The sequence below is a fragment of the Piliocolobus tephrosceles genome, chromosome 6, assembly GCF_002776525.5.
Source record: "Piliocolobus tephrosceles isolate RC106 chromosome 6, ASM277652v3, whole genome shotgun sequence".
Classification (NCBI taxonomy): Eukaryota; Metazoa; Chordata; class Mammalia; order Primates; family Cercopithecidae; genus Piliocolobus; species Piliocolobus tephrosceles.
This window is the reverse complement of record NC_045439.1, coordinates 16,168,696-16,190,158: the sequence shown is the minus strand read 5'-3', so window position 1 is coordinate 16,190,158 and position 21,463 is coordinate 16,168,696. Positions and strand designations below refer to the sequence as shown.

The 21,463-nt window shown below is 46.5% G+C and overlaps 1 protein-coding gene across 3 annotated transcripts in view; it reads right to left on the bottom strand.

The window, feature by feature from the left end:
• Positions 1 to 543: 543 nt before the first annotated feature.
• NRDE2 (NRDE-2, necessary for RNA interference, domain containing) overlaps positions 544 to 21,463 on the bottom strand; it is a 57,625-nt gene continuing 36,705 nt past the window's right edge. For all 3 annotated transcript variants that reach the window (XM_023205439.1, XM_023205440.1, XM_023205441.1), the window contains exons 8-14: positions 19,115 to 19,235; positions 13,538 to 13,713; positions 11,100 to 11,486; positions 9,104 to 10,032; positions 7,265 to 7,403; positions 1,530 to 1,601; positions 544 to 931 (exon numbers count right to left, since the gene is read on the bottom strand). In XM_023205439.1, coding sequence (XP_023061207.1) covers positions 806 to 931; positions 1,530 to 1,601; positions 7,265 to 7,403; positions 9,104 to 10,032; positions 11,100 to 11,486; positions 13,538 to 13,713; positions 19,115 to 19,235 — 1,950 coding nt within the window. In that variant the 3' untranslated portion in view covers positions 544 to 805. The remainder of the gene's footprint in view (positions 932 to 1,529; positions 1,602 to 7,264; positions 7,404 to 9,103; positions 10,033 to 11,099; positions 11,487 to 13,537; positions 13,714 to 19,114; positions 19,236 to 21,463) is intronic.

Here is a 21,463-nt window from a genome sequence, read left to right as displayed (position 1 = left end):
CAAACCCGAGGCAGGCCGACCACTGTGGTCTGATATGATCAGTGGCTCCTTTGAGGAAACGAGTGTTCCTGATGAAGCGCATGAGCCACTGTTTGACTCGAGCTCAGAACCCCCTTCTCAGCCCTCCGAGCTGACGGTTAGTCTTGGGAGGCACGGAGTCATGTTTCAGAACTTCATGTCAGCAATCTCAAACGGGCTTTTAAAAAACAACAGTGATGCTCTCGACATCTCAGTCAGGCCTGAGTTCTTCAGCAGCCCCAGGGCACGCTGCCCCTCCAGCTCCAGGCGGAGGCATCGAGGGGTAAACTCAGGGAACTTTCCACACACTGCGTGCAAGCCAGAACATCAAGCCTTAACTGCGGGTCTGAACACAAGGGTAAAATCTGCTCACCGGCCTGGGGAAAACATCCTAGTGCTGAAAAACCAGCCCTTTATCTCAGAGAGGGCCTGGCAGGGCCACCACGCCGCCAGCGGAGGGGACTCATTCACCACGCAGGGGCCGGTGCTGGCTGCGCACACGGAGAGAATGAGCAAGGACGCTGCCACACCTCAATCATCATCGGTTTAATGACCCCTTGGCATGACTCTCTGGCTATATACAAATATACACATATTCACATATATAATATGTAAATAGCTTTTGTGTCATTTACACACCCAAAAAGTGTGCAAGATGTGAAGAGGCTGGCAGCCCACATTATTACTATCAAGAAAGAATATCTCAAAAGCTGAGGTCTCCTAACACACATATTCTCCGCTCACACCTCCTAGCTCTGCAGGGTGGGCGGCTTGGCCTTGCTGCCCTCTAATCCTCCAGCAGCAGCTCCAGCTCCTCCAGCGGCAGGCGTACCCGGAGCTCCTTCTCAGTCATCAGGTCCAGGATCTCCTGCATCTCGTCGGGGAAGTACTCCACGGCGTCCAGGTATAACACCTAGGGGCAAGCAGGAAGGCCACCCCACTCAGCCTCCACTTCCTGTCAGCCTGGAGGAACTCAGGAAGCAAGGGCCAGGTTCCTGGTGACCCTGCCATCCTGTCGCCCCCTACAGCCCCTGCTCCCCCTGGCTCAGACTTTCTTAACTCGGGCAGCACTGGGCACGTTCAGGAAGGACACCACATTCGCAAAAGCGAGCAAACGCCAAGCGAGGCCTTCTCTTTCAAAAAGGGGGCCAGGAATTGCTGGCCGTCACCCTCAGTTTGACTTGAGTGTCACCTGACCTGGGCCCTCACAGCCGGGCTGGGACATGATCCCAACTCTTTCGGCATCTGGGCTGAACCCTGAGCAAATGCTGGGAAACCAGCTACCCACAGCAACACTTCCATGAAGCTCCAGCCCCAGGCAGGGCCAGGCGCTGACGCCACAGGGGACAGCTCCACCAGGAAAAGGCTCTGGATGTACCTTGGGACAGGGTATGGCATCCATGAGCTGAGCATCCCCGGTGCCGCGGAGCCGGCCAGGAAGACACTAGCTGCACGGAGGCCTGGCGGGAAGTGTTCGGGAAGCTGAAGACACCATGGCCTTTAACACTTACCTTTGCCCAAGGACAATTCTGAAGTGCTTTGTAGAATACACCTTTGCTTCTTTCTTTATTTCCTAAGGAAACCTGAGGGGAGGGGGAGAAAATACAAACATGATTCGTTGACACAGAGAGGCTAAGGCTACACAAACGCCCTTGGATGACAAGCACAAGCCCCTCAGCTTCAATGACCCTGCCTGTGCGGAGAGCCTGTCACCGTCACGGTGGCCGTGGGATGGGGCCAGGTGCCAGGGAGCACTCTCAGAAGCCACTGCTGTATTGGGTTGTTTCCTCCCATACAAACGGCCCAAGAGTGTCAATCCTGAACACTCTGACTTTTTAAAGTCTCGTATCGCCTCCTTTGCTGTGGGCTGTCACGTCTGGGTGTTAGTAACCGTGCTTGAAACCAAGCAGTGTCGGTGCGATGAGGCTGAAGACCTTATACAAACAGAGAAAATCTTCTACGATACTTATCTTAGAAAACATAGAAAAGATACTTGCTTTAATACTTGCCATTTTCTAAAAACTATCTTTTAGAGAAACGAGGCGGCCAGGATGGTGATCACTACCTTACAAAAGGTGCAAGTTCCATCAGCAATCTCAGCATCACTGTGTGGATATTCAGCACGAGTTCTCTCTAGATATAAAACCCTCCATCTCGCCTCAGCCACACAGCCTCCTTCCCAGCCCAGTGTGGAAGGAGACCCAGCCTGGGACCTCCGCTGACAACAGCCCCTCTCCAGCCCCTCCAAGGAATCACAGCCCACACAGGCAGCTCCACAGGGAGTGGCTGTGCAGCCAGGAGTGGGCACAGGCAGGGCTTGTGGAGCTGAAGTTTCTGTGTTTCCATCCACCCCGTCCTTCAGGCTCCCGTCCCTCAGATGAGTGTTCTAAGGGACACCAACCTTGCCCAGCCAAGCGGCTGGGGCACAGCATCCAGCCCGGGACCGGTGAGGGCTGCTGACCGGCCTCCCAGAAACCTGAACAGTGGCATCCAGGGACTCCAATCTCCAATTTACATCTCAGGATCTCCATCTACCAAGGATGGCCTCATTCCCTTTTCAATTTTTTTTTTTTTTTCCACAGTCTATGTTGGCCAGGCTGGCCTTGAACTCCTGGGCTTGAGCCACCTCAGTCTCCCAAGTAGCCAGGACTCCACGGCCGGTCCTTCTCAACTGTTAACTCCCTCAGTCACAGGGACCGGAACTGTGATAACCTTGCTTCAGGCAAGGCCCAGTCTTTCCCCAGCCTCTGCAAGTGCCACGCACAGGGCCAACTGTGAGTGAGGCTCAGAGGACTCCTGAGTGTCCTCCCTGGTGGGAGCCTCCAGTTCTGAGTTTATAACCAAAGAGCCATGAGCGCTGTCTTTCCTTCCCATGCCAACATACTTCAGCATCCTTTCCTCAGATACTGACAAAATTTAAGACTTTTTTGTCGTTTTTGAAAGAAAAAAGAAAAACTTTATGACTGTACTTTCTCAACCATGCACAGCTAATCCTGGAACCCAACAAATCCAGGTACACAGCTGGCTAGCCTCCATCAGCGCTGGAGACGCCCTTACTGTATGGAGGTATGGAAGGGCTTGACGCCAAGTGAAAGCTTGCTGTGACTGTGTGTGGCCTCCGTCCGTGATTTCATATTCTGAGACATGGCCGGTGTGTACCTTTGCCTTCTGACTGGTGCAGAGTCTCAAGGGAGGGAAGAGTTCACGGGCGCTGTCTGGCTCTCCTGGTCCTCCTTCCTCACCTTCTCAATTGACAACTGAGACTCCTCATGAAATTCCTAAGTCAGGACTGAAACATAACAGAGGGGGCAACTCTTCTTTGCTGGAGTTCCCACGGTACTGTGTCTGCCACCCCACGGGACTGTGGCCAGGTAAATGTCTCCTCAGGTGGGCTGGGAGCATCTCAGGGAACCAAGAGGGTCTTTGCTGGGAACCTAAGAAAACAGCTAATGGAGGAGAACTGCCCTGATGGGTCTGGAGTGAGTGTGGGATTCGGCCAAGGGCAGTCTCCCAGAGGGAAGCGGGAATGGAGACGTCATACAGAGGCCTTTTCCCTCACACGAAGCCCCAAGAACTGAATCTCATACAAACCGTCTGAAGAACTCAGCCAACAAGATGCTGGCCAGGCACGGGGGCTCACGCCTATAATCCCAGCACTTTGGAGGCTAAGGCAGGCAGGCTGCTCGAGCTCAGTCGTTCAAGACCAGCCTGGGGAACATGGCAAAATGCTGTCTCTACAAAAATACAAAAATTAGCCCAGCAGAGTGGTGTGTACCTGTGGTCCCAGCTAAGGTGTGGGGGTTGCTTGAGCTCAGGAGGTTGAGGCTGCAATGAGCCGAGATTGCGCCACTGCATTCCAGCCTGCGTGACAGGGCAAGACCCTGTCTCAAAAAAACAAAAAATGCTCACGACTCAGACCTGAGCTGGGCCATTAATAATTCTCCCCTGCAGGACCACGAGGGACACAAGTGACAGTGGCGGGCGGCTGCCCATCGGCTGAATCACTAACATCCCAAGTGTCTGAGCCCTCCGTGTAGAGAAGCTATCTGGTTTCTTGTAATCACTTGTTTTGGCATTTGTCTACCTTAGCAGATGTGTGCTGCCTCCCCATGGGGGAAGCAACATCTCTAAGAAAACGAGGACGCTGAAGGTCTTCAGGCTCTTGCAAATTTTGATTCTCTTTTTTTATCTCCTTATAAACAAACCTGAGCAACTGTTACCTTATACAGCTTTGTAACTAATTTAACAAAACATAACCACCCTTGCCCAAACAAGAAACGATCCATTTCTATAATGCTCCCTCCTTGTGCTCCTCAGAAAAGACTGCCACTCTGTTGAGAGGTTTGTTGGTTTATCTCTGACAGAACCCAGGGGGATTCGTTTCCCTCCCACCACATCTTGTAAATGATGGTCTTTCAATATATACCGATTCCTGCCAGCTGTCAACAGGATGGAAGAAGTTATACTAGAGGGTAAGAGAAAATCTAATGATTCACAATTCAGAAATGCCACGGTGCCCTTTTTATTTAAGACGTCTTTCATCAATCCCATGAAATCAGCTAACTGGCTTATATACTCATAGTTCCTTCTTTATTGTGTAGGTAGATGACCAAATTAAAGGATTTTAAGTATCTTGAAAATAACTGCAAGTTTAGCTAAAACAACAAAACAATAAACAAGCCAGGCGCAGTGGCTCACGCCCATAATCTGAACACTTTGGGAGGCTGAGGTGAGTGGACTGCTTGAGCCCAGGAGTTCGAGGCTAGCCTGGGCAACATGTGAGGCCCCATCTTTACAAAAAAATAAACAAAAACAGCCAGGCATGGTGGTGCATGCCTGTAGTCCCAGCTACCCAGGAGGCTGACGTGGGAGGATTGCATGAGCCCAGGAGGTTGAGGCTGCAGTGAGTCGTGACAGTGCCACTGTAGTCCAGCAGCCTGGGCAATAGAGTAAGACCCTATCTCAAAAAAAAAAAAAAAGAAAAGAAAAAAGTTTGGTGGAGAGTGTTAATGTATATGCAAAACAGCGCATTTGAAAGCCTCTCCTACAAGTGAGGTTTTAACCTGCTCAGTTCCAACATTAGTGGAAAATTTTAACTGCTGTTTGTCCAATTCCTTTCCCTCCCGTATTCTCCATGGCCAAGAATAAGCTTTAATTCCTTCAAACTTTTTTTCTTTTGAGACGGAGTTTCGCTCTTGTTGCACAGGCTGGAGTGCAGTGGCGCGATCTCGGCTTACCACAACCTCCGCCTCCCGGGTTCGAGTGATTCTCCTGCCTCAGCCTCCCGAGTAGCTGGGATCACAGGCATGTGCCACCACACCCGGCTAATTTTGTATTTTTAGTAGAGATGGGGTTTCTCTATCTTGGTCAGGCTGGTCTCGAACTCCTTCATACATTTTTACAGGGAAAAAAGTGCAAACAAGCAAATACGCTTGCATGCATGTTGCAAGAGTGTATGTATGTGCATATGTATAAGCATGCACATATGTGCACATGTACACAAAAAGGCACAATCGCACAACCAGCCTCACAGCCCTCCTCCAGGGAGCCTTAGCCTTCCTCCCGGCCTGCAAGGCTCTCTTCTCCTGCCTCTTCAGACACTTGCTACCTTCACCTTGCATGCTGGCCCTAATGTGATTTTTCCCTGTGTTAACAAAGCGCTAGGAGCCTGCCCAGATGCCTCAGGAACTGCTATGGGCACTCTCTGCTCTAATTGGTCCTTAGTTCCAATACTACCTTTCCAAAAAGAGAGAAATTCCCTAAGGGGTCAGATCTTTTTTTCAAAGCCAACAAGCACTTTCTGTCTACAACCCAACCAAACTAGGCTCATGGCAGATTCTTAGTAAAAATATGGTACATTTGCACCTTACCCTGCCTCTACCTGTAAAAGACTGGGCAAGTTAAACTGGCAAATGTGCGAGCTCCACTATTTTAAACGTAAAGATGGGTGGAATCTTCATGCTGGGAATATCAGGGAGCATCTCCCCGGCTCCCTCAGCTGAGCAGCCTGATGACAGGAGTGGAGGTTTCACTAAAACCCCGGGCTCCTGACTCTGCTGCCTCAAACTGCCGTCTCCACCAACAGCAGCATCCTGCCTGCAAGTTCCAGCTCACACACGAGTCAAACCATAAGATCAGAGCTTCTGGGTCTGAAGAATAAATGTTAAGAGAAATGCACAAACTTTTGCAGTTTTTTTTTTTTTTTTTTGAGATGGAGTCTTGCTCTGTGGCCTAGGTTGGAGTGCAGTGGTGCAATCTTGGCTCACTGCAGCCTCCGCCTCCCGAGTTCAAGCGATTCTCCTGCCTCAGCCTCCCAAGTAGCTGGGACTACAGGCACCAGCCACCACACCCGGCTAGTTTTTTGTACTTTTAGTAGAGATGGGGTTTCACCGTGTTAGGCAGGATGGTCTCAATCTCCCGGCCTTGTGATCCGCCCACCTCAGCCTCCCAAAGTGCTGAGATGACAGGCATGAGACACCGTGCCCAGTCGGAAATGTTGATTTAAAAATTACATTCTAGATTGCATTTTTTTAAAAAAAAAAAAGACAAGGTCTCACTTTGTCCCCCAGGCCGGAGTGCAGCGGTGTGATCATAACTCACTGCTACTTCAAACTCCTGGGCTCAAGGAATCCTCCTGCCTCAACCTCTGGTGTAGCTGGGACCAAAGGCTCACACCACAATGCCCAGCTAATTTTTAAATGTGTTTGTAGAGATGTGGTATCGCCATCTTGCTTAGGCTGGTCTCGAACTCTTGGGGTCAAGCAATTTTCCTGCCTTGGCCTCCGAAAGTGCTGGGACTACAGGCCTGAACCATTGCACCCAGCCTGAACCTTTTCTTTTAATAACAAAACAATCAGGACCTAGAAATTCTTATGAGCAGAATGGAAAAGAATATAGGTCTCTTTCAAAGGAAAGCTCTTAGACCATTTTGCAAGTTGCCGACTTAGGTCAACTTAGAGAAACCCACGTTAAATCCTATTGCACTGAATAGCCTAGTAACGACTCTTCAACTTCGTTCTGCCAAATATTTTGAGGAGATGGACCACTTCCACCTCTTCCCAAGTCCTGAGAGATCTGACATTATCCCATCAGGATGTCTTAGGGATTCACCAATGCCAAGAAGATGAGAGTGAAATATGGCCTCCCAGCTCTCCCGGGCAGTGGCTTCTGGACACCCGTACTTTCTCATTTATGAAGGAGGAGGTAGAGCTCTGCATGGACACAAAACACCTCAGTATTTTCTTACCAGAAAGTTCAAATACATCCTCCACAGCAAGGGGCACTGGCTGCCACTGTCGCTGCGCATGGCGTTTTCAAACAGGGCTTGGATCCGATGTGTTAAGCCGATCTCAGGAATTGTGGCATGGATCTCTCTACCGTCTAACCTGCAAGGCAAAGGCTCATGTGACTCTGACACAGTTCTCTCATCCTACATCACAGGAGGAAGAGATGCCTTAGTGATGACAAGTGTCAGCAACAACCGGATCAGAGAGAGTCAGGGAAGAGATGTCCCTCAGGCACAGGGTGCTGTGCACGGGGCTCCTCCAAGGCCAGGAGAAGGCACAGGCAAGAGTTCTGTGGTTTCTACACCACACCAAATCTGTCCTGAAGTCACACAAAACCACCCCCCCGCCCGTTTTCTAAAGAAAGCTACCCTTTGCCAGGCACAGTGGCTCACGCCTGTAATCCCAGCACTTCGGGAGGCCGAGGTGGGTAGATCATGAGGTCAGTAGTTCGAGGCCAGCCTGGCCAATATGGTGAAACCTCGCCTCTACTAAAAATACAAAATTTAGCAGGTGCCTATAGTCCCAGTTACTCAGGAGGCTGAGGCTTGAGAATCGCTTGAACCCAGGAGGCGGAGGTTGCAGTGAGCTGAGATCACGTCACTGCATTCCAGCCTGGGCAACAGAGTGAGACTCCATCTGAAAAAAAAAAAAAGAAAGAAAAGAAAGAAAGAAAGCTACCCTTTAATCAGCAGAATGCAAATTCTACTTTACAGGAAGAAAAGACCTTTTGATTTATAGTAGAGAAAGCAAGGCTCACATGGAGTGAACAAAATCCCAATGAAGGAAAAACAAGTGAAATATTATTCAAAGACAGTTTTGGCTAATGTATAAGGTCAGAGTGAAGCAACAGCAAAGATTCTGGGAAAACAATGATGCCTAAGCTAATGTGTCCCCAGATTAACATTTAACCTTTAGAGAGAAAATACTGGATCAGGCCAGATGCCGTGCCTCCCTCCTGTAATCCCAGCACTTTGGAAGGCTGAGATGGGAGGATCACTTAAGCTCAGGAGATGGAGACCAGCCTGGGCAACATGGTAAAACCCCATCTCTACAAAAAATAAAAAATAAAAAAATGAGCCAGGCGTGGTGGTGCCTGTAGTCCCAGCTACCAGGGAGGCTGAGGTGGGAGGATCACTTGAGCCCAGGAGGTCAAGGCTGCCATGAGCTGAGACTGCACCACTGCACTCCAGCCTGAGCGACAGATGAGACCCTGTCTCAAAAAAAAAAGAAAAAAAAAAATATCATATCAAAGATGGTATTTAAACATGACAGTGCTGTCACTAGGAATGCTGACAAAAGCTCCCAGTCATTACACACTTTGTGCCAAGCACTTACCTCACTGACCCCTCAGAGAGACCCCATGAGGTAGCTTCTTCACGCCCATTTGACAGAGGGGGAGCTATGAGAGGGGAAGTGGCCTGCTGGAGTTCACCCAGCCGAGAAGAGCTGGCACTGGAATCCAGAGCTGCCACCCAGCCCCTGTGCTGTTCGCCATCAGGCTTCCGTGACGGCTTCTCAGCATTCCCGTGGCCTGACAGCCACCACCCATGCACACAGAAGCAACATTCACACTCCCGAGAAGCACACCCAGGCGACCGCCACCAACCCCTCTCCTGAGAAGCGCCGCTAGTTTGTGTCTCGATCACCTTTCAAACCATTATTCTGCAGCCCCACAGCAGGTGTTCCGGGCACCGTGCCATGTTCATCCCTGTATTCCTGAGACCTGGCAAGGTGGGGGGCACACAGCAAGCATTCCATAAACATTGGCGGGGCACACGGACAGGACGGTCTGGAATTACCTCTGGACAGTTTCCACCAGTCTCTTCCTCAGTTTCTCAGCTTCAATTGCAAACAACCAAGGCTCCAAGGCTTTGGCAGACCTGGTGACTGTGTCAAAAAATCTCCTGGTCTTGCTGGCACTGTGGGACTTATTCTGAATCTGTACATAGGACCTCCAAAGAACCTGGTTGCCCGGATACAACTTTAAAGCCTGTGAGAGTGCCTCTCGCAGAGGGGCGAGCGGGTAAACACTCACTTTCATGTGGAATCTCAGCAGGCTCGTGTGCATCAGTGTGATGGCTTCAAGAACACTGGTCCAACTCTGGGAGCTGGCACTGTCCCCCTCGCCAGAGCCTTCTGGGAAAACGTAACTGTTCAGTTTTGCAAATACCTGTTCGTATATCCGCACAGCAGCATCAATCCCTGTGGTCAAATACTGGAAGAGCATGAAGCATTTAGCCAAGCTAATTAGGCGGCTACAGGAATCGGTGGGAGCTGGATCGGAGACACAGCTGTCACCCAAACAGTCCTGCAGCGCGTGCTCGTAAGCCTTTCGCGCTTTCAGAATGTGAACAGCCAACACCTGTCCAGTGTAGGGCCCACAGGGGCTGCTCTCAGTCAGCTTGGTTAATATGTGAACAGCTCGGGCCGTGGCGGCGCCTCTCACTTCCGGCGACAGCTCCACCTCCAGCTCAGCATAGAGCAGACTGAGCTCACAGAGGTCAGAGTCTTTCAGTTCTCTGCTTCCTGCCATGCTGAGTGCTGTGTCAAAAACTTTTCTGGCATCCTCCGTGTTGCCAAGCAACCACTCTAGATGTGCATACTGCTTCCAGAGGCAAAAGTTGTTGCGGTTTTCTGGCTCCTTAAGGAGATTCTTGGCTAGTTTTTTGCAGTTCTTCCCTTGTGACTTTAATCTCTTCTTGTTTTTAGTGTGCAGACACCAAATTACCTACAGGGAAAAAGAGAAGAATGACCCCAGGTGCTCTGTAATTAAGGTGTCCTCTGCTGCCAACGGTAGAAAGCACTGACAGGGAAAAAGGCGTCTATACTTCCTCCGTTTATCACAGGTCTGGTAAACACTGAGGCTCTCTAAGCTGGAAAAGAAATGAGGATTTTTACCAGGGCCATAACTGCCCAAATTTACAATCCAGGGTTCCAGCTGAAATCTCTATAAACAAGGCTGATGCCTACAAATGTTCTTCTCCAAAGAGATGTGGCCACAACATTTTAACATACCATTTCACGTGTGTAATCTGTAGTTAAAGCCTCAGAACTTGGGTGCTAAGAGAGCCAATACTAACTGTGGCCAGCAGAGGACAGAACAGCTGACTCAGACTCATTTCTAGCAGAAAGAGGAGGGAAAGTATTATAAGTAGCTTATCTTTTATTTATTTATTTATTGAGATGGAGTCTCACTCTGTCACCCAGGCTGGGGTGCAATGGTGCGGTCTCAGCTCACAGCAACCCCCGCCTCCCAGGTTCAAGCGATTCTCCTACCTCAGCCTCCTGAGCAGCTGGGATTACAGGCATGCACCACCACACCCAGCGAATTTTTGCACTTTTAGTAGAGAAGAGGTTTTGCCACGTTGGCCAGGCTGGTCTCGAACTCCTGACCTCAGGTGATCCGCCCGCCTCGGGCTCCCAGAGTGCTGGGATTATAGGTGTGAGCCATCGCGCCTGAAGCTTATCTATTTTAATAAACCCCTGAGTGCTCTGATGCTGCTTTAAAACTGTTCTCAGCACTCAGTGCTCATATATGGATGGGGACCTGGTAGTGCAAGATAATACAATAAACAGCTCGAGAGTCACTGAGGTAGCCTGACTCATTCCTGTCTTACTCCTCTTCGCTGTGGCCCCTCAGAAGGGCAAACACACACAAGATGCCTTCAGGGTCACTGGAGGAGGAGGCGCTGGGGCATAGTTCCAGGGAGAGCACTCAGAGGCTTACAATCCTGTTTATAAACACTGACATGGAATGAAAAGTCCCCAGACACAGGAGGACGAGTCTGGAATTACCTTTGCAATCTCATACTGTAACCAGGAGAAGCAGAGCTGGGACTTCTCTTTGCCTGAAAACAAAGGCATGACAAGGTGGAAGACATTGCGGATGAACTCCTCGCCCTCTCGGTTCTGACCCCTGGTCCAGCGAGGACAGCCCAACCGATCCATGCGGCCAACACAGCTAGCCCCGGAAAACGAGGGGTTGAAAAAAGTCAAGGGCTTTTCATCATAAAGTCCATTATCAAAGATGCTGTTCTCATCCATAGCCAGATAAAGACAGGAGGCTGGAGGAGTAAGGCCAGAAGGCACACCCAAGAACTGCAGGAAGGCCTCCACCAGCTGGAACTGAAGATTGTGGCTGGAAAGTCTGATCAAAGACTGCCCAATATCATCAAACAACACCTGCAACAAAGGCAAAAGAAAGCGACCCATGTCACAAAACCAAACCTGCACGTTTTTCACAGTTCTCTTTATGTGCATGTACTAACGGTTCAACATTATTCAAATTAAATCCGTCTTAAATAGACAGGAGCTAAGCTCTGTTAGCAAAAGCCAGAGGCCTCTCAAGGCAACCTGGACAGCTGGAGAATAACTGTTAGGCAGCCCTGTGGTGCCATTAACATTTCCACACATGGGAAAGCCTGGGAAGGAGAGAAGGCATGAACAGGTTTAAGCCAGAAGCTTTCAAAGTATCCTGATGGATTTGTAGAAAATCTAGAAACATGCTCACTTCTGAACACGTATATAATTGCTTTTGTACTTTGATAATGCATGATGGTGAAATATTTTTATTGTAAGATGGAAGATAAGAACTTTACTATTTGTGGTTTCCTTGTATAAAATTGCTCCAAGAAATGAAAAATATGCTCAAAACTAGATAAACAGACTCAAGGTAAGAAGGAACCTACAGGAGCAATGGAGCATGTTAAAAGCAATTATAAGAGCTTAATACTAACTGTAAATGTCTGTAGCTAAGTTCATGTAATAATTTAAAAACATAAGGCCAAGGAGGCCACCCTTTGTGTCCTGGTGCTGCTTATCTGACTGGTGTTTGTGTCTCAGCAAAGAGGAAATCATAACATAAGCACAATAAGCTAGAGTATGTGGGACTCAATCAAAACCATCAATTAATCAGAAAGCTGCTTCTTTATGTTAAAAATAAATTAGAAAGCTTTTCTCCCCCAGGCTTTGATTACAGAAAAAGCTAAACAGCAAGAAACTGCTCGCAGCAGCAGTCTGCTCCAGAAATCTGCTTCCAGGAGACTGCTGGGACTCCAAGCCTTGAGAAATGACTTCCAGAAGGGTGGCTGTGAACTCTACCAAAGAAAGATTCCACTCTTCTGCAGACACTCAGCTTCAGCGAGGCAAGAGGCCTCATGGGCAGTCCCCTCTCCAAGACTTCCAGTGAGCTGAGGCTTCCCTAGAAGCTGGCCCCTCCTTCCTCCAGATATCACTTCTGTCTCTATCCCCACTTCTCTGTGTCCTCACTCCAGTCTGGCCACCCCATTCCCCACTCCTCAAATGCTCCTGGCACTCTGGGGCCTTCACCTGTGCTGATCCTTCTGCCCAGAGCAGATACTCTTGTCATCAAACAAATACTCCTTCCGCATCCAAGAGGATTCACTGAGCGCTCACCACAGGAAGAATGCTGTTCTAGGAACTGACCTCTCAGCAGTAAACAAAGGGGATAAACTCCTTGCCTTCAGGGTACCTCATTGTAGAAAAGGTTACAGAGCTCCAAGACACAGAGTTGGTATCTTGTGAAACTGGATCAATTCCAGGTATCAAGATAGCATTTCTTCATTTTAATTTAAAACCTCCAGAGCTGCTGGCCACTAAACGCGGGGCAGCATGTAGCAAGTCACATGGTAACAGTAAATAAGATAACACAGGTGAAGTGCCTGGCATGCCACAGGTATTTAATAAACGCTAGTTTCTTCTTCTGCAAGACACGATGATGCCAACTGTCCAACAAGGACCCTACAGCCAGTCCCTCTTGTCTTCTAGAGTTCAGTCTATATCTGCTACAGCTTCACGGACCCAAGAGTGGGATGGGGAAAGAGGACACAAGGAAAGCATCTAGGACGGTGATTATGAGTTTTTTGAATAATCTGTATGTATCCCACAGGGTTCCACATGAAAAATTCACTGAATGACCTGGAAGACAATCTCCAGAGGGGTGACCACAAGGGCCCATCCACCTACTAGGGGACAGGAGCTCTCTGGTCAAGAGCCTATATGCTTCCCCATCACCAGCAGCAAGGAAATTCTACACTGATATCCAGCAGGAAGGAAGTTTCACAGATGAGAACAGGAACAAGTTAGCATCTCCTAAGCTAGCCAACTGCTAGGAGAGCTCCAGCGGCCTCCTTTCAGATAACCAAAGCGCATGGGAATGAAAAGCAGGCAGAGGCCCCCTGGTCAGCTTCCTGCCTGGGGCGGAGGATACATGCCTGTCTCTCGGGATCCTCACAGGCTTCCTCAGTTTGCTTCTTGGTCTTATCAGGGCGCCAGGGCTGCCAGTGCCTCTGGTCTCGGGAACGCTCAGCAGCAAGCCAGATCTGCCACTTGGGCAGAGTCTTATCTTTTATTTCCTGGTCATCCTCTTCTGGTTCATCGTCATCCTCATCTAGACAAGAATGAGACTTCTTCACCTCATCAGCAAATAAAACCACCATCGCCACTCAATCAGCCTGCTATGTCAGGGACTGCTGGACACCCGCAATGCCAAGATGTGTAAGAGCCATGCCAGCCTCCCAGGATACTCAGGGGCATTTAGGACCTCCCTTGTAGTCAGTCAAGTCCTCAGGAAACAAAGGAAGACAAGGTGATAAAATCAAATTATTTTTAATTGTATAGTGATTAAAATGGAAATGACACAGACTCTAGAACAGTACTGTTTACCAGAATGCTCTGTGATGATGAAAATGCCATATGTATCTGCATTAATGGGATAGCCACATGTGACTCACTGGGCACGTGAGATGTAGCTAGTAAAGGAACTGAATTCCTTTTTTTGAGACGGAGTCTTGCTCTCGTCGCCCAGGCTGGAGTGCAGTGGTGCAATCTCGGATCACTGCAATCTCCGCCTCCCAGGTTCAAGCAATTCTCCCGCCTCAGCCTCCTGAGTAGCTGAGATTACAGGTATGTGCCACCACGCCTGGCTAACTTTGTATTTAGTAGAGATGGGGTTTCACCATGTTGGTCAGGCTGGTTTCAAACTCCTGACCTCAGGTGATCCACCTGCCTTGGCCTCCCAAAGTGTTGGGATTACAGGTGAGAGTCACCACATCTGGCCTGAATTCTTAATTTTATTTATTTTTAAATAGTCACATGTGGCTAGAGGTTACTATATTGGACAACATAGTTTTAGAACGCTAAATGACATTTAATGATGGTACTAGTTTAGATTTTCTTAAGCCATCAGAATTTTTAGCCAGGGACCTTATAATTAATTATGACCTATGCTCACTAGAGCTTGCCTTTAAAAAAGCCAAATCAGGATCTTCAATAATTTATTTCACTTGGTTTCCTAACTCTGAACATGCAGAATGGAAGAGGAGGAAAGCCAGTGTCATCTGTAAAGTTCAAGGTTAAAAAATAAAGAAGGTATATAAATGGTACGGCCACACAGGAAATCATTTTGGCTGTTTCTTACAAAACTAAACACACATTTAGCATAATAGCATAACTGCACTCTTGGGCACTGATCCCAGATAAATGAAAACCTATGTTTACACAAAAACCTATATGCTAATGCACAGAAACAGCGTTATGCATAATCGCCCACACCTGGAAACAATCCAAACATCCTTCAGTAGGTTGAACAGTTAAGCTGTGGTCTATTTACACAATGGAATACTACTCAGCAATAAACATGAACAAACTACTGATATATGCAACAATTTGTATGTATCTCAGGGAAATTATGCTAAGTTAAAAAAGCCAATCTCAAAAAGTTACACAAAAAAACAACTGTGCCCAGGGATGCGGACAAATCAGAACCCTGTGCCCTGCTGGTGGAAATGTAAAATGGTGCAGCTGCCGTGTGCTGCATGGAAAACAGCATGGCATACTAGACACAGGATTATCATATGAAGCAATTCCACTGCTGAGTATCTACCCAGGAGAACTGAAAGCAGAGACTCAAACAGATATTGTACACCCATGTTTACAGCAGCATTATTCACAACGGCCCAGAGGTGGAAGCAACCAAAGTGTTCACTGACAAATGAATGGCTAAACAAAATGTGGTATATACACACAGTGGAGAAGTGTTCGGCTTTAAAAAGGAAGGAAATCCTGGTGCGACATGGATGAACCCTGACAACACTGTGCTAAGTGGAATCAGCCAGTCACAGAAGGTCAACTACTGTATGATTCCACATCTACCAGGTTCCTAAAGTAGTCACATTCATAGAGACAGAAAGTAGAATGATGACTGCTGGGGCCTGAGGGGAGTGAGAAACGAGGAATTTGTCTTTAATGGGTACAGAATTGGGGAGGATGAAAAAGTTATGGAGGTCGATAGAGGTGATGGCTGCATGGCAGCGTGAATGTACTTAATGTCATTCAACTGTATACTTAAAAATGATCAATTTTATCATATATATTTTACAACTAAAACAATTTTGTTAATAAGTTATATACCTTATGATTCCATTTATATAACCTTCATGAGATAACAGAAAACAGAGAGAGAACAGATTAGTGGTTCACAGGAGTTAGGGAGGGGAAGGGGCAGATGTGGCTAAGAAAGGATAGCGCGAGGGAGCCTTGTGGTGATCAAACAATTCTGTATCTTGCTGCGGTAGTGATTACACAAAGCTACACACGTGATAGAAACTGCCTAGTACTATAGAAACACACACACAAATGAGTGCATGTAAAATGGTGAAATGTGAATAAACTCTGCAGATTGTACCAATGTCATTCCCTGGTTCTGACATTGTACTGTGGTATTACCACTGGAAGGAACTGGGTGAAGGCTGCACAAAACCTCTTGGTACATTTTTTCTACTTCTTGTGACTCTATACTATTTCAAAATAAAATATTCTTAAAAATGTAAATGCATAATGTGTATATATAGTATTATATATAGTATATATTAGCATTATATATAGTATATATTAGCATAATGTATATATTAGCATTCTATTATTCCACCAATATTCTGCCTAAATGCTCTTCTGAGTTTCTCAGAGAAGAAAACTAAATTTATTTATCACCTTCTTCTAAAGATCTATGTTTAAAGTATCCTTTAATCACTCTGAAAAACTCTTATAAGAGATATTACCTTTGTGAGTCATACATCAGACTTAGATACCTGAATTTACTACATTAAGAACTCAAAAGATTACATGGCTTTGGACAGACATTCATGTATAACAATTACATAGTAACAGAGAGTGAGGGCAAGAGAGAAGAAACACGCTATGAAAAATGCTCAACTGCCTGATGTAATCAACTACCTTTTAAACGCTAACCTTTCAGGATGAATAAAAGAAGTTAAAAATAAAATAAAAACAAAAACTGTTATCAATTAGGTTTGCTGGAATCAAGAAAATTTTCAGCCTTTCTTTTAACCCTCCTAGTTTTTTGGAGGACTTCCATTAAATTCATTAGAAAGAAATTCAGAAATTCAGCAGAAGTTTCTCCACAATGGAGATGTGTGAGAAGCTTGCAGAGAATGTAAATACCAACACAAGTCTCTAACCTGATGCTAAAAGTCAAGGTTTTCGTATTAATTTGCATTCCCTTTTGGAGAAAACTAACTTTACACCTGATTTTAAGTGACCATTAGACATCTGGAAACTTATCACAGAAGTAAAATTAGTCTGTGGACACTGCTATGAAAACTTTATTGTCACAGAAATGCAGAACACAGCAAACTGTGTAACAGATACTATGCACTGTAATGGGCTCACTCTCTAACAAAAACCAAACAAAAACAAAAAAACAAAAAACTAAGCCTAAAAACACAGACCTATGCTAAGCCAGTCACTCAGAGAGGAGAGTTACTAACCAGACTTCCGTTTTTTGGCCCTTGCTTACGCAGTCTTGCAGACTCAGTGGCTGAGTGCAATACCTACTTCCGCTTCATGCAGGCTGTTTTTCTTCATACATAAAACCACTGGTCAGCCTGATGACTGTTCTTTTTGGAAAAGAACACTCCAGGGAAATCTGAACAGCTGAGACTCTGACAGCCCCAAGTGAGGCATGACCACTGCCTGACAGCACTGCCCAGAGGAGAATTATCCGAAAACACCTGAAGGGCCCCTCTCACTTCTTGGTGGCAACAGAGATGCTCCCTGGCCCAGAGCTCTGAACTGTCATGCAAGACAATGCCTAATCCAAAGTTTTCATGGTGCAAATGAATAAACAAAGAAAGGCCACACCTGTGGAAAGAGGCTCACTGAGCCTAGGCAGGGAGCCAGTCTCCTGAGTCCTTGTCCATCACTCTTTCCCTATGGAACTTTCGATGAAACCGTCTGCCTGGCAGATCTCTCTCTCTGCTGGAACTGCCTTTCAGGGAGTGAAGCAGTTCCTGAATGTCTAAGAGTTGTGCTGTCCAATACATCGCCATTAATATGTGGCTATCAAGCACTTGAAAAGTAGCTAGTCTGGGCTGGGTGGGGTGACTTACATCGGTAATCCCAGCACTTTGGGAGGCAGAGATGGGTGGATTACTTGAGGTCAGGGGTTCAAGACCAGCCTGGACCAACATAGTGAAACGCTGTCTCTACTTAAAATATAAAATTAGGTGGGCATGGTGGTGCATGCCTGTAATCCCAGCTACTTGGGAGGCTGAGGCACAAGAATTCCTTGAACCCGGGAGGCAGAGGTTGCAGTGAGCCAAGATCGACCCACTACACCCCAGCCTGGGCGACAGACCAAGACTCTGTCTCAAAAAAAAAAAAAAAAAAAAAAAAAGTAGCTAGTCTGCACTGAGATTTGCTAGAAGTGTAAAATGCACACCAGATTTCAAAGAGTACTAAAAAGAGAATGCAAAATACCTAGAAATACCTAGTTAATAATTTTTTTTCCTTTTAAAGCATGTGATTGCCATCTGAATCTCTGGTTAATAATTTAAAAATATTGATTACATGCTGAAATGTTTTGATATACTAGGTTAAGTAAAATACACTATCAAAATTAACATCATCTGTTCCTTTTTACTTTTTTAATGTGGTCACTAGAAAATTTGAAATTACACAAGAGGCTCACATTATATTTATACTGGGCAGCTCTGTGTTAAAGAGTATAAATCTGGAAAGTATTTTGGGGTCATTCAGAATGACAGTTATGTAAATGCTAGGTAATAATTACAGTAGTCCTAAAAAGGTATTTTTCAAAGTATCTGTTGGTCTGTACATTGACAGGATAACAAAAAGACTGTTTGAAATACACACTAAAAAAGAATGGGGTTGGGCGTGGTGGCTCACATCTGTAATCTCAGCACTTTGGGAGGCCGAGGTGGGCAGATCACTGGAGGTCAGGTGTTTGAGACCAGAGAGACCAGCCTGGCCAACATGGAGACCCTATCTCTACCAAAAATACAAAAATTAGCCAGCCGTGGTGGCAGGAGCCTGTAATCCCGGCTACTCAGGAGTCTGAAGCATGAGAACTGCTTGAACCCAGGAGGCAGAGGCTGCAGTGAGCCAAGATCGTGCCACTGCACTCCAGCCTGGGTGACAGAGCGAGACTCTGTCTCAAAAAAAAAAAAAAAGAATGGGGATTGGGGCAGTTATTAACAAGATTCCTTCTTCAGTTGCAACCTATAAACGGAAAAAGAAAAATTACAGAAACTTTCAAATCCTCAAAGCATTATGTACTGAAGGAATAAGTCGACTGCTTTAAAACTTCTAAGGGGAACCCATGACATCTACTTCACATTTTTGACATTTTGATGTTTGTGTAATGTTCTGAAGCTACTGATAGCTTAAGCAGATAAACAAATAATCAAGAGGATATAAAAACAAATTCCAGCAGAAAAAAATGTACACGTCTTCACTGAGAGGTGACTTACCTGGGTTGATGACCACCCAGCCACCTCGTTCCTGCTGGTGCATCCATGCCTTCCAGCCTCGGGCTCCTTTCTCCCCAGCCCGGGGCTCTCCACTGTCCCAAAAGGGCTCAAAGAATTCCACCTGTTCAGATTTTAGAATGGATGTTAGACCTCACTTGTACAAAACTGCTGAGTCAGTGGGCAAGATCCGTGCTGGTGGACATAAGAGAAGCTTACGATCTTTGAAATCATGTTTGCCATCAGTCTTTGAAGTAGATACATGCTACACACCCCAACATAGAAAAAAGAACTATCTAGCGTGGCAGGCAGCTTCCAAGATAGCCCCCACGACCCTACCCCTGCCTCATGGTTTTCACACTCGCATGTGAGCTGGACCTAGTGATTCTAACACACACAATATGGCAAAAGTGACGGAAGGTCACTTCCAAGATTAGGTTACAAAAAGACTAGCTGAGGTTCAGCAAGAAGGGTCTCCAGCTGGGTAGGAAAGGAGTGGTTTCCTAGTTCTCATCCTGCCAGGCCAGTCTAACTAGGGACAGTGGCACTGCCAGTTCACCTAGTGCCACTGGACCCCCAAGCTAATTCCTAAAGTCACACCGCTTTCAAGGTATTTTGAGAGGAAGGTTCCAACAAGAAAGATCATGAGCTCTTGAGCACAACCACATCTTAAGTAACTATATATTCCTAACACCTGGCACAATACTCACTGCCTAGCAAGGACTCAATAAACGCTTGTTGGCACAGATCTGAACGAGGTAGGCAACCAGGGAGTAAAAACGTCTGCTTTTTTTTTTTTTTTTTTTTTGAGACAAGCTTCACTCTTGTTGCCGAGGCTGGAGTGCAGTGGCATGATCTTGGCTCACTGCAACCTCCGCCTCCCAGGCTCAAGCAATTCTCCTACCTCAGCCTCCCGAGTAGCTGGGATTACAGGCATGAGTCACCATGCCCAGCTAATTTTATATTTTTTTAGTAGAGACGGGGTTTCTCCATGTTGGTCAGGCTGGTCTCCAACTCCCGACCTCAGGTGATCTGCTCACCTCAGCCTCCCAAAGTGCTGGGATTACAGGCATAAGCCATCGCACCCCGCCTAAAGGTCTGCATTTTAAAGCCTGGCCCCATTAGCGCCTCCCTCATTCATTGGGGCATTAGGTCTGCAGTGTGTGGTAAGCAGCTCCCTAGCAATAAATCTTTCCCCATGGAACAGAATGTGAACACAGCAATGAACAGAAATGTGATCATGTTACTGACTCGAAACAGGACTGTAAAAGTGAGCCAATAACCTACTCAATGAAAGCTTTCCTAAGAAACCTTTTGAAGAGGACAAACAGGCTTCCAGTGGACACAGCATGGGCCAGGAGCCACAGGATTATCCAGCCTGAGCCCTGGGCAGTGCCATGCACGCCTGGAAGAGTATGGCGTCCAGGGGAGTCATGTCAGGGCAGGGCAAATGTCCTGACACGTCAGTCATCCTCAGGAAGGGGAACCAGGAAGATGATGCTCCCTCTTTAGAGGTCTGGTTCTTGTAAGAGTGAAGAAAGAAAGTTTACTCAAGAAAGGATTTTAAAAAAAAAATACTGTGATAAATGAGTATAATCTATTTGTTTATTCCACAGAAACACAGACCCGTAATATCAGACCTGCCTGTGTTAAATCACGCTACTGTGTTTATGGTAACAATGTCTCTCAGTCATAAAAGCAATATGGAATATTCAGTAAGAAACTTGACTCCAAAGTTGTCATGTAAATACTTTGGAATTACAAGTGCTGTTTGTGTTTAAAACCTCAAGCATGTGGATCTTTGATGGGTCACATTCGTAGGCAGAACCCTCCACCCATCACTCTGTTCTTATCACAGTGTGTCTTAGGAAAGGGGCAGGGGAGGGGGTGAGAGAAATTCTGATCCTGACCTACAAGCCTCCTTAGAGTCAGTGGAGAATTCTGTAGTACAGGCTATTCTTAAAATCTCACAGCATGTCTTAAAATCACTCTGTTATATGGCTTACTAATGATCGATTAGAGTCATTTAACTGGTATAATTCTTTAATCCCATTTTTTCTAGAGGTAGCATCATGATAAAAACGGTCTTTACTGGCAATTCATGAAACTCCCACATGATGGAGACCTTGGCCTCTCAAGAAACACTTTTGAATGTTCACCATAAACTCATATATTCTATTTATCTTCCACTAGACAACTTTACAGAGTAGAAAACTGAGTTTTCTTTGGTGCAAAAAGGGAAAATATATGTTTTCTTATATGCGTAGCTCTATAAAAAGTCTTTATTTCTTCACTTATCTTCATTTATCTCAAACACAGGCAATGCTCGCTTGTCATCTAAAGGATTAACCC